The sequence below is a fragment of the Chanodichthys erythropterus genome, chromosome 22 (genome assembly GCF_024489055.1).
Source record: "Chanodichthys erythropterus isolate Z2021 chromosome 22, ASM2448905v1, whole genome shotgun sequence".
Classification (NCBI taxonomy): domain Eukaryota; kingdom Metazoa; phylum Chordata; class Actinopteri; order Cypriniformes; family Xenocyprididae; genus Chanodichthys; species Chanodichthys erythropterus.
The window spans coordinates 33,002,282-33,018,208 of NC_090242.1; the positions used below are offsets into that span (position 1 = coordinate 33,002,282).

The 15,927-nt window shown below is 33.4% G+C and overlaps 2 protein-coding genes across 3 annotated transcripts in view; both read left to right on the plus strand.

The window, feature by feature from the left end:
- Positions 1 to 4,379, plus strand: part of atp8b1 (ATPase phospholipid transporting 8B1) — a 45,839-nt gene extending 41,460 nt beyond the window's left edge. The window contains exons 26-28 of the mRNA XM_067375606.1: positions 51 to 189; positions 1,728 to 1,858; positions 2,143 to 4,379. Coding sequence (XP_067231707.1) covers positions 51 to 189; positions 1,728 to 1,858; positions 2,143 to 2,373 — 501 coding nt within the window. The 3' untranslated portion in view covers positions 2,374 to 4,379. The remainder of the gene's footprint in view (positions 1 to 50; positions 190 to 1,727; positions 1,859 to 2,142) is intronic.
- Positions 4,380 to 5,383: 1,004 nt separating this feature from the next.
- Positions 5,384 to 15,927, plus strand: part of dym (dymeclin) — an 86,692-nt gene continuing 76,148 nt past the window's right edge. For both annotated transcript variants that reach the window (XR_010893648.1, XM_067376616.1), the window contains exons 1-5: positions 5,384 to 5,578; positions 7,245 to 7,440; positions 11,079 to 11,131; positions 11,477 to 11,570; positions 13,478 to 13,611. Coding sequence is in view for 1 of the 2 variants with exons in the window: in XM_067376616.1 (XP_067232717.1) it covers positions 7,301 to 7,440; positions 11,079 to 11,131; positions 11,477 to 11,570; positions 13,478 to 13,611 (421 nt within the window). In the remaining variant the exon portion in view is untranslated. The remainder of the gene's footprint in view (positions 5,579 to 7,244; positions 7,441 to 11,078; positions 11,132 to 11,476; positions 11,571 to 13,477; positions 13,612 to 15,927) is intronic.

Here is a 15,927-nt window from a genome sequence, read left to right on the forward strand (position 1 = left end):
TATGATTTCTATATGCTTTCTAATGTCGTATTTTTTCTTGTCATCTCCAGATCTCATTAAACACCTCCTATTGGACGTTTGTGAACTGTTTTGCGGTGCTCGGCAGTATAGCCCTTTACTTCGGCGTGATGTTTGACATCCACAGTGCAGGAATCCACGTCATTTTCCCAACGACCTTCACTTTCACGGGTGGGCAATAAAGTCAAAGCCAGTGTCTACTGGTATAGTTTGCATACTGCAACTGAAGCTCAAAAAAAAAAAAAAGACACCCGAAGCAAAAATAAAATCAGTACATGCAACTTTTGCACTAAATTCCAGGTGTTGTGAAGCCATACTGTACATGTGAGCATGGGAGGATTTCCTTGACATGTTATGATCTGAGATCAGTGATAGGGATGGGTGATATGAGAAAAAAGTTGAATCACAATTTTCTGATTGAGATTTAAAATTTTATATATATTGCATGATGTTGTTTTTATAGAATTGTGATTCAAAAGCTTTTTTTAACATAAAATATTGGCCAAGAGAAGGTATGCTTTATTACCGAGTTGAAGAATATTGATGATTATTTATTATTTTATTTAATCGCCATGTAAATTACTGTCAAACTAATTCAATAAATTGGTAGTCTAAGCTTCTTTTAAATTGTATATATGAATTTGATGTGATTTTGAAGCTTCACTTCATATATTTTGTAGCATAATGCATGGTTGTTATTATTAAGTAACACTAAAAAAAAAAATAATTGAAATAAAGCTGAATTAAAATAAAATATAAAATATTAGATTAAAATTTTAAATGAAAGTATTACTAACTGCAATAATAAGTTTAAGTTGTAGCACTAAAATTACTAACTGGAAATAATAAAATTAAACCTAAATTAAACATAAAGAGTAATTTTTTTAAAAAACTAAAAAAAAAAATAATAATAATAATAATACAAATGATAAAAGTACATGACAAAATTACTAAAAATTATACTAAATCTTAAAACTGAAAATATAAAGCTGGAAAAAAATAAAAATTAATATTAATAAAAAATAACAAAAAATAATAAAATAAAAAATTAATAAAAATGTATATTATAAATTTAAGTAATCTAAGCTTCTTTTAAATTGAATATATTAATTTGATGTTGTTTTGAAGCTTCCCATCATACATTTTGTAGCATAATGTTTATTATTGTAAACTAAAGATGAATTAAAATAAAATATATATATTAGATGAAAAATTACTAGAAATATTACTAACTGCAATAATAAGTTAAAGTTGAAGCACTAAAATTACTAACTGGAAATAATAAAATTAAAACTAAATTAAATAGTAATCTTTAAAAAAACTCAAATTAAAAAAAAATAATACAAATTATAAAAGTACATGACAAAATTACAAAAAATATGTTAAATCTTAAAACTGAAAATATAAAGCTGGAATAAAATAAAAAATTAATATTATAAATATTAGTGGAAAATCTGAAATTAAACGAAAATAAAAAATGTTGCTGGAAAATTTATAAGAAAACTAAAACTGAAATAAAATTAAATTAAACCTAAATAGTAATTAAAAAATTTAATACTATTTAAATACTAAAATTAATAATAGTAAAATGAAAATAATAATATATAAATAACACATTTTGGCTGTAAGCTTCCCTGGCATTTCCGCTTTTCATTCTCGGACACCATGCCATGATCTGGTGTGTAATCTCGTGTTGTTTTGACTCGTAGGTGCCGCGTCTAACGCTCTGAGACAGCCGTACCTGTGGCTGACCATCATTCTGACCGTGGCAGTCTGTCTGCTTCCTGTCATCTGCATCCAGTTCCTCTATCAAACCATCTGGCCCTCTGTTGGAGACAAGGTGAGATCAGTGGCATCCTTTATGTTGAGCAACCGAAGCGTGAGCTGTTAAAGCTCCGCCCTCTTCTGGAAAGGCGGCGGGGAGAAGCAGCTCATTTGCATTTAAAGGGACACACACAAAATTGTGTTTTTGCTCACACCCAAATAGAGGCAAATTTGACAAGCGATAATAAATGATCTGTGGAGGATTTTGAGCTGAAACTTCACAGACACCAGAGACTTATATTACATCTTATATTACATAAGGTTTTATTGTTTAATATTCACTCTCATGTTCTTCTCCAGGTCCAGAGGAACAGGAAGAAATATGAGATTGAGGATGAAGAAGAGGAGAGGAGGAAGAAGAAGCCAGCATTCGTGCGTGGCGGAAGGTCTCGTCGCTCCGCCTACGCCTTCTCGCACTCCCGCGGCTACGCCGACCTCATCGCATCGGGGCGCAGCATACGCCAGCGGCCGCGCATTCGACCTGAACTCAGAGACAGCATACGAGAGGTTCCTCAGGCTGAAAACATCTGAGACACTCTCCACCTGCTTAGCAGTACACACTAAATGTGCCTTTACCCTGTCATATCTGAGCTGCCCACTGGAGCGGGCCAATAGGAAGAGGCTAAGTGTCATTTAAGGGGCGGGACAAATGAAAGAGCCAATGGGAAATGGGGGAACAAGGGCTTTAAAGGGAAAGTACAAGTAAACACTCACCGATGACCTGTACAGGTTTTAACGTTGTGCACTGCGCACAACAAATTGTTCGTCTCAGGTTTTTATTTTGTGTTTTTTATTTTGGAGTCACAGTTTTGTCAATTTTTGCACAAGTACAATTAAGGGTCCTGCCCTTCAAAAAAGAGAGAAAGTGTGTGTGTGTGTGTGTTTGTGTGTGTTTCTAATCTCACTAATGATTAAAATGTTTTTGTCTTGATGCACTGCAAAAAATTATTTTCTAACAGTATTTTTTCTATTAAAAATAACAAAACTTTCTATATATATATATTTAGTTGATAAGCAAAATGGTGTAAGATAAGATATATTTTTACATGTATAATATATTTACAGAGAATATATTTTATTTCTCACCCCCTTGACAAGTAATTTTTTTCTTGCTTTAAGCATAAAGCTAAAATTCTTAAATTTTAAGACAAAAAAATAGTTGCCAATGAATTTAAAAAAATTAAATATTATGCAATTTTGCTTCTCAAGTAAGTTCATCTTGTTTAATGATCTTGTTTACATATTTTTACTGAAAAACAAGACCAAAATACTGATTAAGAAAATAATTTTTTGCAGTGTAGTAAAGGGTGTCGATTAGATTTTTGTTCCTCTTTAGTACGTTTTGAAGACGTTTATATTGAAATGTGAACTTGGTAAGGAATTATCATCCATAATATTTTTCATCCCTTTTGCAGAACGTCCAAGCAAAGGGCCGAATCCCACAAACCTCACAATGAAATTCCCTCACGGTCTAATCTTCAGGGTGTCTGTGTTTTGTTCTAGATGATGTTCCTAATGAACCTTGAAAGAATGAATGAATTTTCAAGTCATGTTTACATAAACACTCATCTGTTCCTCAAGGCCTCCATCGTCAGTGGAAACCGCTCAGTTTTTCAACATATGTCCCGTAAAATCTGCCTAGAGGGTCATAGGTCATTTTTTATGCACTCATTGTGGTGTCTTCTCTGATTTAATGTTTCATTGTTGTTCTGTGAGTTGTTTTTAAATGACAGAAATGGCTGTCTCCGCAGAATGAAGCCTTAATGACACTGAATTCATTTTCTTATATCGTGGAATCGACTTTGCACTTTGGTACAGGGACCTGGGAGGCGGACATATCTTTCTCATTTTAACCCCTAGTTACATGAAAACTGTTACAAAATTTAAATAATGCACCATATGATAATATCATTTATGAGAAAACACTATATTTATTAGGCTGGTTGTTGTAAATGTGCATATTGAACCGAAAAGGCTTTACGAAGCCGTATCAGTCTGGCAGATCTGCTTTTACACAGCTCTGTGGATTGTCTGTCTGTAATGTACTGTAATATACTTTGCACAAATGTCTATAAATAAAGAAAAATATATAGAACTGTTTGCTTTGAGATGATGTTAATGGTGAAAACTGTTTATTATTACTATATAAGACTATAAATTACAAGTATAAAATCTGATTTACTTTTTTTTTATGTATATTTTAGTAAAAATATTACTGTTCAAAAGTTTCTTTTGCTCACCAAGGCTGCTTTTATTTGATAAATACAGTAAAAGGGTCAAAAGTGTAAAAAACATAATGGAGATTTTGAAGTTTTATGAAGTGTTAACAATAAGATTGTGTTTTTTATAATCAATTACCACTGATTTTGTCATTTTTTACAAGATGGACAAACTTTGTCACCAAAAAAATTTAACCAAAATTTCGGTTTTACGGAATGACACTTTTGGTTATACCGAATGACGATATTTTTAAACAAGCTATCTAAGGACATTCAAGCATTTTATATTTAGTACAAGTTTTAAAATATTACAACATTTTCCACGTTTTATAGCGGTTGTACCGAATGACCTGATGTTTCGGGACATGCGTATGATCAAGTGAAAACATGAATTTTTCAAATAGTTCATGACCATGTGGTCCTTTGCAGGTGTCTGAATGATGTCACATCCTGCCACTTGATATTGAGCACATGACTTGATCCAGAATGGTCTCTTTATATTCAATGAAATTCATTTTTCCGGACATTCTTTCTCATAACAAAGCAACGACTTCTACACATAATTTTAATGCCGTTTTGCATTATGTTGATTTATGATGTTATAAAATCATGCCAAAATAAAAAATATATACATTTATTACATTTTAACATGTTTTAATCAAATGAAATGGCTGTATTGGACTTTGGACGGTTAAACCGAATGACCTTTTGACACTTCAAAATCTTTAAAATACATTTATATGTAGCAAAATATAATTAAAACCTTTTGGATTCAATAAAAGAGATCTAGTTGTACTACCTTACATGCTTTGGATGTCATATCTTTGTTTTTATTATTATTATTGCCTTTGGACAAAAAAATAAAAAATGACCGGTTACATCATTGACCCAAAACAGTAATATTGTGAAATATTATATCAATTCAAAAGATATATAACTGTCATTTATTCCTGTGATCAAAGCTGAATTTTCAGCATCGTTACTCCAGGCTTCAGTGTCACATGATCCTTCAGAAATCATTCTAATATGATGATTTGCTGCTCAATAAACATTTCTGATTATTATCAATGTTGAAAACAGTTCTGTTTCATAATTTTGTAGAAACTGTAATGCATTATAATTTACTTTTTGAAGAATTTATTTTTAATATGTTAAAAAAAAGTATTTAAAACGTTTTCCTTCGTTGTCACTGGCTAATGTACTGAATATTAATACGATTGTGCTTACGTTAACCGGCAGCATTCTAATTAATATTCATGAGCCAGGTTCTCCGCCTCTAGGATTGGAGCGTTATTCTGCGCGTGCTCGGGATGTCACGAGCGTCAGTGGCGACGTGGAGACGCAGAGCTAATAGAGTCAATACAGCACAAACTTGCACTGTGAATCACTCTTTACTGGACATTTACTTTTACTAGATTACAACTGATTTACTTTTATTCTTCTAAAAATACATAGGCGCTTGTCTTAAGAATCTCAAGTGACTTTTCTGAAGCGCTGTCAGTTCTGATATTCATCAGGTAAGTTATTCTTGCCGTTAGCCTGCTAGCATGTTAGCATTGAAGCTAACGGGTTTATAATGGATTTCTCCATTCACTCGAGTCTGCAAGCTAATTGTTGCTAAGTGTATAGCTACCTGGACACTTATTAACTTCTACCCAGACAATTGCTTACCGAGATATAGTCATATAAAATGAATATTTAACTGCATTCTAGTTATTTTGTCTGCTTTGGGTATAGAAGCTGTGAAGTGAATTATTTGACAGCTTTCTGAGGAAAGTAAAATGAATTCTTTATTTACAGGAAGTTTTGAATGACATTATTAATTAGTCTTCACCATCCTTGTGTGAAATCATAATTAGTCTGTGTATATTAGACATATTGTATATATACAATGCAGTATTTGTGTTTATTGTTGTATTACTGTTGTACAGACTTGGAGCTCCTAAAGTCCTGCAGGTGTTTGATCTGTCCTAGTCTGTAAATGTTTACCTTTATTTTGTGGGCCATTCATGAGGAACTTGCCTGTACTCTGTTTTTGCATGTAATGTTGATAGCAGTTCTTTATTGCATTGAATTAATTATTGATTTCAGTAATTGGCAAGATGTTTTGCACAATTGCATCATGATTTTTTGTGCCTTTTAAGTATCTTTGAGTCAAGAATCTGACAAAAAATCTGTCAAGAATTAGTTTGAGTCATATTTCTTCGTAAACTAGAAAGATAAAATTAAGACAATTTATCTGCATAAATAAAATTAAGATTGTGGCTTTTTTCATGGCTTTAAATTTTATTTGAATATATTTAAAGTGTAATTTATTCCTGTGAATTTATTAAAGCAGCCATTACAATTATATAAATTGTATAAATGAGTGATATTTTATCCTAAAACAGGAATAATTCTCACTTTAATGTGCAAAAATTATATATTATTTTAAAATGGTTAAGTAGTGTATATCTTGGTAGTATTCAGTATACTGCTTTTATACTAATTTTTTACAAAATAACTTTTTATATTACAGTAATAATCACTTTTTTGAGAATATCTGGATGCATTACACTAATAAGAATTGGAGTGAAAATGTGCTTAATTGCCATGAAATTAATGTCACAATACAAATGTGCTGTGTTCATTTTCTTTATCCAAAATGTAGTAATTTTATTTTTCAGATTTTGGGTTGACACATGACATTCGATTTGTTTATGTGAGATTCACCCCTTTGATATGTAAATGTAAATTTTAAAAATGTTATTACTGGATAGTTGTAAAACGTTGAATGGATCTACATCAGTGCTTTCTTCAGGTTTGTGAGACACAAAATAAACGAGTTTCCTTGTTAGTCAAGAAGAGAGGTCACGCCATCATCTCTGATCTTAAATTTAATATTAACCAGGATGTTTAACGAAAACCAGCTTCTGAAGAGTTTCACAATCCAATCACATCAGGGAATGTGAACCAGTGGCACGTCAACAATGTGTGTGTAAAGGGTGTGTGCTTAACAAAGAGGTGTGTGTTTGTGTGTAGAGCTCTGTGTCTACCCATCAAACCCGTTTCATGTGTGTTGACGCCTGCTTAAGTATCAAGTTTCCTGTCTAGTGTGATTCCTCCTAAGTCACTGAAAAACACGCCTCATTTGTCGAACTAATTCCTTTACTCAGTGAAATGATTTCTCCCATGATCCTCCAGGTTTTGCTTGGCTGGAGATGAGGCTCTGAAGCAGTCTCTCGTGGTTTCCGGGGGTGATGGGTGCAAACACCAGTCAGGTGAGCGACCTGTCAGAGAGCCAGAGCATCCGCACTCTGATTGGTCCAGACGCCATATCAGAGAATGAGCCCTTCTGGAACCAGCTGATCTCCTTCACCTTCACCAGCCCCACCAGCAGGTGAGACGCTCCTCTGACCCCATCACTGATGTCCCATACACTTATCTTTAAAGGGTTAGTTCACCCAAAAATAAAAATAATGTCATTAATTACTCACCCTCATGACGTTCCACACCCGTAATACCTTCGTTCATCTTCAGAACACAAATTAAGATATTTTTGATGACATCTGATGGCTCAGTGAGGCCTGCATAGCCAGCAATGACATTTCCTCTCTCAAGATCCATTAATGTACTAAAAACATATTTAAATCAGTTCATGTGAGTTCAGTCGTTCTACCTTAATATTAATAAAGCGACGAGAATATTTTTTGCGCGCCATTTTTTGTTGCACATGAATTGAATTAAATATGTTTTTAGTACATTTAGTACAGACATGTTCTTTTGAACTTTCTATTTATCATAATCCTGAAAAAAAAATATTGTACACAAATATTTTGTACAATTGTACACATTAAATGTTTCTTGAGCAGCAGATCAGCATATCAGAATGATTTCTGAAGGATCATGTGACACTGAAGACTGGAGTAATGATGCTGAAAATTCAGCTTCGCATCACAGGAATAAATTACTTTGTCAAATATATTCAAATAGAAAACAGTTATTTTAAATTTTAATAATATTTCACAATATTACTGTTTTTACTGTATTTTTAATTAAATAAATGTAGCCTTGGTGAGCAGACGAAACTTCTTTTAAAAACATTAAAAATCTTAGTGGTTCCAAACTTTTGGACTGTACTGTATATATTTAAGAAAAATGTTAGATTTATATATAAAATATTTATATATATATATATATATATATATATATATATATATATATATATATATATATATATATATATATATATATATATAATTTATTTATTTTAAAATGCATATATTTCTTCAAATGTATGTGTGTGTATTTATATATACATAATTATTATACACAGAACACACACATATATTACATAAACACAGACTTTTATTTTGCAAACAATTAATCACGAATGTATTGTAATTATTATTAAATGTTATTACATTAAATTACTTATTAATTACCATTATGTGTGCTATGTTGTAAAAAGCGATACCATTGGCATGTGTTCACCTCAGTAAGTTGACCGAGTGGATCTCTGAGCTGGTGGGAGTGAGTGGAGACGGGGCTTATTAGAATATTCATAGATCCCGTATACAAAACAAAGCAAGGGTGTAGAGTTACATTCAAGCTATTTTAAGGCATTACGAATTTTATGTAAATATGTTATTTTGGTGTTCAAAGATGAGTTTTAAGGGATAAAATTGACTACAAGGGGACTTTAAATTATTATTATTAATATAATATTATAAAGTCCCCCTGTAGTCAATAATTCTATCCCTTAAAACTCCTCTTTGATCACCAAATTACATATTTAAAGTTTTTTTTTTTTTTAAATTCAGTTTTCCTGTGAAAAAAAAAAATCATCATGCCTTAAAATAGTTTGAATGTAACTACACCCTTGCTTCTTTTAGTATACGCGGATCTATGAATATGCTAATTAGCCCCGCCTCCACTCAGTCTCACAAGCTCAGAGATCCACTCTGTCAACTTACTGAGGTGAATGCTGCAAAATGGTATCGCTTTTTACAACGTTGGACACATAACGGTCATTAATATGATTAGCCTTCTGCTTGACTACGTTATCAAACAGCTGCTAATGTCACACAAACCATGTTCCCGTTCACAAGTCAGACGGCTGCCTTCTGAAAATCAGCATCCTTAGAAACGCTTTGAACAACGGTGGAGAAAATTCATCATAACATCGAAATATACATCATACACCCGCTATAATGCTAAATCTACATGATTTTTCATATCAGAAGAAAAATACACTGGGTTAACCTGGCTTCTCTTGAGACTAGCCTGCTTCGCCTGCATAGTTAATGATATGCTAAAGCCCATTGACGTGATTGGTTACGAGGTAGTTTGTGATGTCAGAAACACCAGCAATTTTAAACCATGTTTTTGAAATTCTTTAGATCACTTCAGTTTTAAAGAGAAAATACTCAGCAATGGTGATGACTTATGAATTTGCACATGGCATGTTAAAAACACCGCATAGACATAAACAACATTAAAAACTTGATTTTCACCACAGGGGGACTTTAAATCATTTTAAGTTATCCTGTTGCCCCATTGGAAGTTTACTGAGGCCCCCTTAGTTGAGAAGATATGTGTTCTTCAATTGATCAAATTCAAAAACTTCAAAAGAGCAAGAAAAATTGTGTTTCTTTATATGACCGCTTTAAACAAACACACTCCCAGGGCACTTGAAATTTCTTTAACAAAACAGAAGCAAACTCGCACCAGCGCTGTATTGTGAGCTGAAAAGCAAGACAAACACAGCTATTCAGTTAATATGGTTGTCGAGTGATAACTGAGTAGTTGTTTTCTAAATCTATTATACTCCATAATATGTCTTTCCCATTATATTTGGTGTTTTTCCTGTTATAGTTAACTGCATGTAGGTTAGTTCATCTTTTGCTCTCTCATTTTGGAGGTTTATATGAGGGATGGACACCAGAGGGAGCCAGAGAATCTCACATCACAAACACTATTTCAGCATCTCTTTCTCTCATGTTCATTATGATAGACATGTCATTGAAGTTGTTCTGCATTATTTAGATAATATGATTAAAGGCACTTTGCATGTTTCGTGACGTAAGATACAAATCCCATGTTTTTGTTCTGAGGACTATTAGATGTATAATGTTGTTGTCATTAGGTTATTATTAGGGATGAAATATATCGGTCACCATATCAGTATTAGCAGATATATGTTCATTTTTAATAAGAAAATGTGTCCGATATATTAAAGCCAATAAATAATGGATTATTTCCTTCAGCTGAGACACTTCAGATGTACACTGTTCACCATGATGGTTTTGAATTGCTTGAAATATGATTGAAATCACTTCAAAAAGTAAAATACAGTTAATTGCAACATGTGCCGCGCAAGTCTGTCATATAAACTACATAATATTATAAAAATTCTGTGTTTGGGACATGGCTTTTACTGGTGAGACGTTTTGTTTTTGTAATCAGGCTCTAAAAATTTAAATCTAATTCCAAATTTTATATATCGTCCAAAATATATTGATTATCGGATTTCAAATAATTATCGGTTAAAAGTAAAGAATTATCATAAAGAAATTTTCATATCTGTGCATCCCTATTCATTATATTTAACACATTTAACACAGTAACTAGGTCATTTTAAATGTCTGCATCTTAAAATGGTGATTTCTGACATCTTCTCAGCTGTATCCAGCCATGTCAGACATAATCTGTTGAACTTTTACTCACCTTATTGCAGTATTTACTTACATATTGCAGTAAGTGAACAGTATTAACTCCATTTAATGTCCAACAATATAAATTGTATGTCTGCCCTACATTTTTCATGCATGCAATCTACAGTTTTTGGTTAGATAATTGTTTGTAATATTATTATTTATTGAACATTGATTTACTTTATCATTACTTTCCCTTTATGATTTACTCTAACATCTCTATCAGCATCTCTTGACCATGTTAAATTCATTGTAAAACACTGGTTTGAGTTGCTCATTGATATTTCTCTCGTATGATGGTGATCTCTCTCTGTATTTGCAGTGCTGATGCTAAACTCCTGGAGGAGGCTGTCATCCCGCTGGCCAAGACTCTGAGTATGTGTGTTTGTATGAATAATTTACTGCCGTTTCATTACAGCCGTCTGTACAAAGAGACGCACACTGATTTCAAACCCACTGTCCTGTGAAATAAAGCTCTGTAATTTCGGTCTGCGTGTGCATAAAGCCACACCATTCAAATGATTACCGATCCCAAGTCAGCTCTGCTTTTATGATGTACTGTATGTAATTTATTGAGTTTGACTCGTTTGTTTTTTACCACTAAATCACAAGGATCCTTGATGCATTCTGTTGATCTGGTTTAGTAGCACTTATCATGAACAACCTACAGATGGGAAATGATGTTTTGTGTTTTTGATCATCTGTCCCGATCCTTTATAGTTCAGAACAACCCCAGGTCTGGGAACTTTGGGGCGTTGGTGAGAGTCTTTCTCAGCCGAACCAAAGAACTGAAGATTTCCACAGAATGCCAAGAGTAAGTGAGATACATTCACTAATGTGTGCATATAAGAGTTGAATGGGCCTAAGAGTTGAATGTGGTTTTAAATATTCATAAACAATGAATAATATGAAGACACACAGTATTCAAAACAGTATTATATTTTAAATTGCAGCTCATTCCATGTTTATTTATTTGCACATTCCATGTGTATCCAGAAACAAATTGTGTGTTTGGTATTTTTTCAAAAAGTATTATCGTAATTATCGTAAAAGTTTTTTGAAATTTTTGGATAATTATTATTCCTTCCAAAATCATTCTACTATGCTGATTTAAATAATATTAATCATTATTGGTGCTCAATAGTTAACAATAGTTCTTAGAAATGTTGAAAACATTTATATTTTGCTGCTTTGCAGCACTGAAAGTTCAAAGGAACAGCATTTTTATTTGAAATGGAAATCTTTTGTAACATTAAAAATGTCTTTACTGTCACTTTTGAGCAATTTAGTGCATCTTTGCTGAATAAAAGTGTCAAAAAAAAATCTTACCCCAAACTTTGAGTAGTAATGTGTCACGGTTTTCACAAAAATATTAAGCAGCAAAAAGCAGCTGAATTGTTTTTGAACATCATCTGTGAGATTTTAAGAAGTGTACATAACACACACACACACACACATATATAATATTATATATATATTATATAATATATATATATATATTATATATAGGCAAGGCAATTTTATTTGTATAGCACATTTCATACACAATGGTAATTCAAAGTGCTTTACATAAAGAGGAAGAACAGTAAAAACGGAGAATTTTGCTATCTGGATGGATGAGCTAGGAAGTCTTAGGGCGTTTTTGTTGTTGTTGTTGTTGTCTGTCAGAGCAGATCTGAATGGATTTTCCTCACATGACAGGACTGCTACCTGTTAAGGCACTTCAAACTGATAAACAAAGTTTCAATCTCCCCTTTTGCCAAGACACCTCAAACTGCACCACACAGCCCTAATCCCCCTTCTGGAGATATCTTATCTATGCAACGCAGTTCAAATTTCCCCTTTGGAAATTTCCCCCTTTGGAAAGTGTCCTGACTGTAATCCAGAGATATCTTAAACCATGCACCACAGCTCAAATTTCCCCATGGTTTGTCCCCTTATCCAAATTTACCAAATTTTAACCTAATCACAAATGCTTTCTTCCTAATTCTCCCAGCCCTTTCAACAAGACGGCAATATTTAAAATGCATTAAAAGTCAGAAATAATAAGATGATACATAAAAAAGATATAAAATACATTAAAAATGAAATAAAAACAGGAAAAGGAATTAAAATAATAAAAAGATAATACGTATAAAATAAAATGCAAACACTTCGGACATATATATGTTTATATATATATAAATGTATATATAAAATGTATTTTCCCACACTAGCTTTTCTGCGATATTTAGGGCACGTTAACCAAAAACTAATCACTCAGGATTGTACCATTAAGATGTTTTTGATATGATTTTCCCATGGGAATAACAGTGGCGCAACCCACAGGATCATACACACACACCACCAGAGCCGATGTTTGTGCTCACAGTGTTGCTGCAGCATAAATCCAGAGCAGGGAGTGACCCAGCGCTCCTACAGCGCGTGCATGTGAACTGTCACACGGTGATCCTCTGAGAGAATATTTATGATGTGCTCTGATCTGAACTATGCAGAGATCAAACCCTCAGTCACACATTTGATCCAGGGTCAGCTGATGTGATAGCTGCACATGTGAGCTGTTTCTCAGTGTATGAACTCGTAATGATATAGTAACTACTGACAGCCTGTGTGTGTGTGTTGGTTTAGTCAAGGATGATCCAAAACCACTGACAGGATCAAGCCACATTTCACAGGCTGCTGTAGGTCAATAATTATCTCTCTCTCTTTCTCTCTCTCTAGTCAGTTGTTCATCTGGCAGGCCCATAATGCTTTGTTTCTGGTGCGCTGTTTGCTGAAGGTCTTCATCAGGGAGATGAGCGAAGAAGAGCTGCACTTACAGTTCTCCTACCAGGAGAGGGCGCCGGGAACCTACGGTATCTTACACACACACACACGCGCACACACACACACACACACACATATATATTTCACCCTCACAAATACAGTCAAACCAGTACACACAGATAGATTTTTATTTGGTTACTGTACCTAAATGAGAACATGCCTTAGATTCCTATTGTTGTTTTAGTGACACTTTACAGCAAAGTCTCATTCGTTTAGTTATTGCGTTAGCTAACAATAAGTATTAGATATTATTTTACAGCATGTGTAAATCTTTGTTAATGAACACACAATAGTTCCTTCATGTTGAAATTAACATGAACTAACATTAATAAATGCTAGTTTGATGACATTTACTATTTTTCGTTGTTTGTTCATGATAACTAATATAGTTAATGTTAACAAATGAGACTGTGTAAAGTATTACCAGTGTTTTTAAGTAAAGCTAACCCTGCACCTAAACAAAAGCTTACCTTTTTTAATAAAAATGTATTTATTTATTTATCATTTTTTATATTTGTAAATGTTACAAGATGAAAGAGACAGTGTCCAGAAAGTATAGCTGAATATATTGATCTGTTTTTAGATTCAGCTAGCTATAAATTCTCCAGACTAGCACTAACTGGAACTAGTTTCCTCATTATTTTGTGTGAATATTTGATGTCTTTAAGAAACACATCCGTGTTATTTTAGAATTATTAATATACTATTACAGTTTTTATTAACATTTCAAATTACCTTTTATTTTATATTTTCAGTTTTCATGTTCATTTTTTAATTTTTAGTAATTTTATTATGTGCTTTTGTCACTTTTATTAGTTTTTATATTAATCTTACTATTTAGGATTAATAGTTTTTTATCATTATTAATTTTTAGTTCAGTTTTAAAGGTGCAGTGTGTAAATTTTAGCACCATCTAACAGTGGGCTGCGAATTGACCCTTCACAGGGAGTTTGATTGACAAGCGTTCTAACCAATCAGAACGCTAAATCCGCCATTTTGTCCGACAAAGCAGTCAGGAGTTAGAAGATTAACCTTGGTGGAGTTAAACTTGAAAATTTTGTATATTGACGTCTTTCTGCGTTTGAAACAACATTCATTCTCATGTTCATTCATGTTTATTTGACGCTATAAATGGACTAGTAGGAAGAGATGATCGGTTTACGAGCCTCTTGAGCTGAGGCGCTACAGCAATCTGTCACGACACATTAAAGAGCCACAGAACGGTTTTTATTGTTTGAATTTCTTGAAAAACGACACAGTTTGAAAGCTGGGACTTTGTTTAATATCATAAGTAACCTGCTATGTCTTGTCTGTCGACGTGTTGTCGGTATCCTCTTTGCTCCGCGATGTATATTTCACTGCGTTTGGTATAACAGCGCCATGGCTTGTCGGACAAAGCAACAGTAACTAAGGGGGGCGGGTCTTTGCGAAGGGTCAATTGCAGCACAAAGAAGCTACGGTGGCCAATACAGGACAAATATTTAGTCATATGAGACAGCAGAGAGTAGCTAGTCAATCAAACGCACTCTGTAGAGCAGCTTGTCCATTTAGGGCTGCTGTAGAAACATGTCGGCGCAAAATGGCGACTTAACATGTAAGGGGACCAGTGGTGTATGTACTATGTAGATAGAAATGACTCATTCTAAGGTAATAAAAACACATCGGTTCATTATGTAAGGTCTTTATACGCCACTGAACACATAGTTATGTGTATTATATTGCTTTTCTCCCAATAGATCCTCCTAAAATGTACACATTGCACCTTTAATGTATTTATCTCTAGTTAATAATACTTAAATTCATCTCAGTTAGTTTCCAAGACAGCATTTCTCATTTTCTAATGATCTAATATTTTTATTTAATTTATTTAGTTTTAGTTTTTAATAACCCTGACAGACATTTCCCATGTTTGACTTCACAAAAGAAGATAAAGTTAGTGTTTTGAAAGAAAAAAAGAGCTGTGAAGCTCATGTGTGTCATGTAAGTTTGAGACTGGCTCGGGTCATTTCCTGATCCTGTTCCCTCTTTTTTTCCTGCACATTTCCTGTCTGCTCTCCAGCGTATTTTTCAATAATAATGGCCAAAAGGCAAAATAAAAGAGCTTTTTCAGCACTAGAGCATTTAAGGTAAACACCAGGAGGACTGTATCTGTCTGTCCATCCTGACAGCTTCTCTGTTGTTTGATGTGTCACAACCCTCAGCCAAATGCTGCCACATCTGAACATAAATGTCATCTCTGACCAATCAGAATGAGCATCATACAGAATCAGTGACCTAAAGAAACTTTTCAGAGACTACATTTACTTTACTGATGTGTCAGCGTTCCAGTCTCGGACCTGATCGTG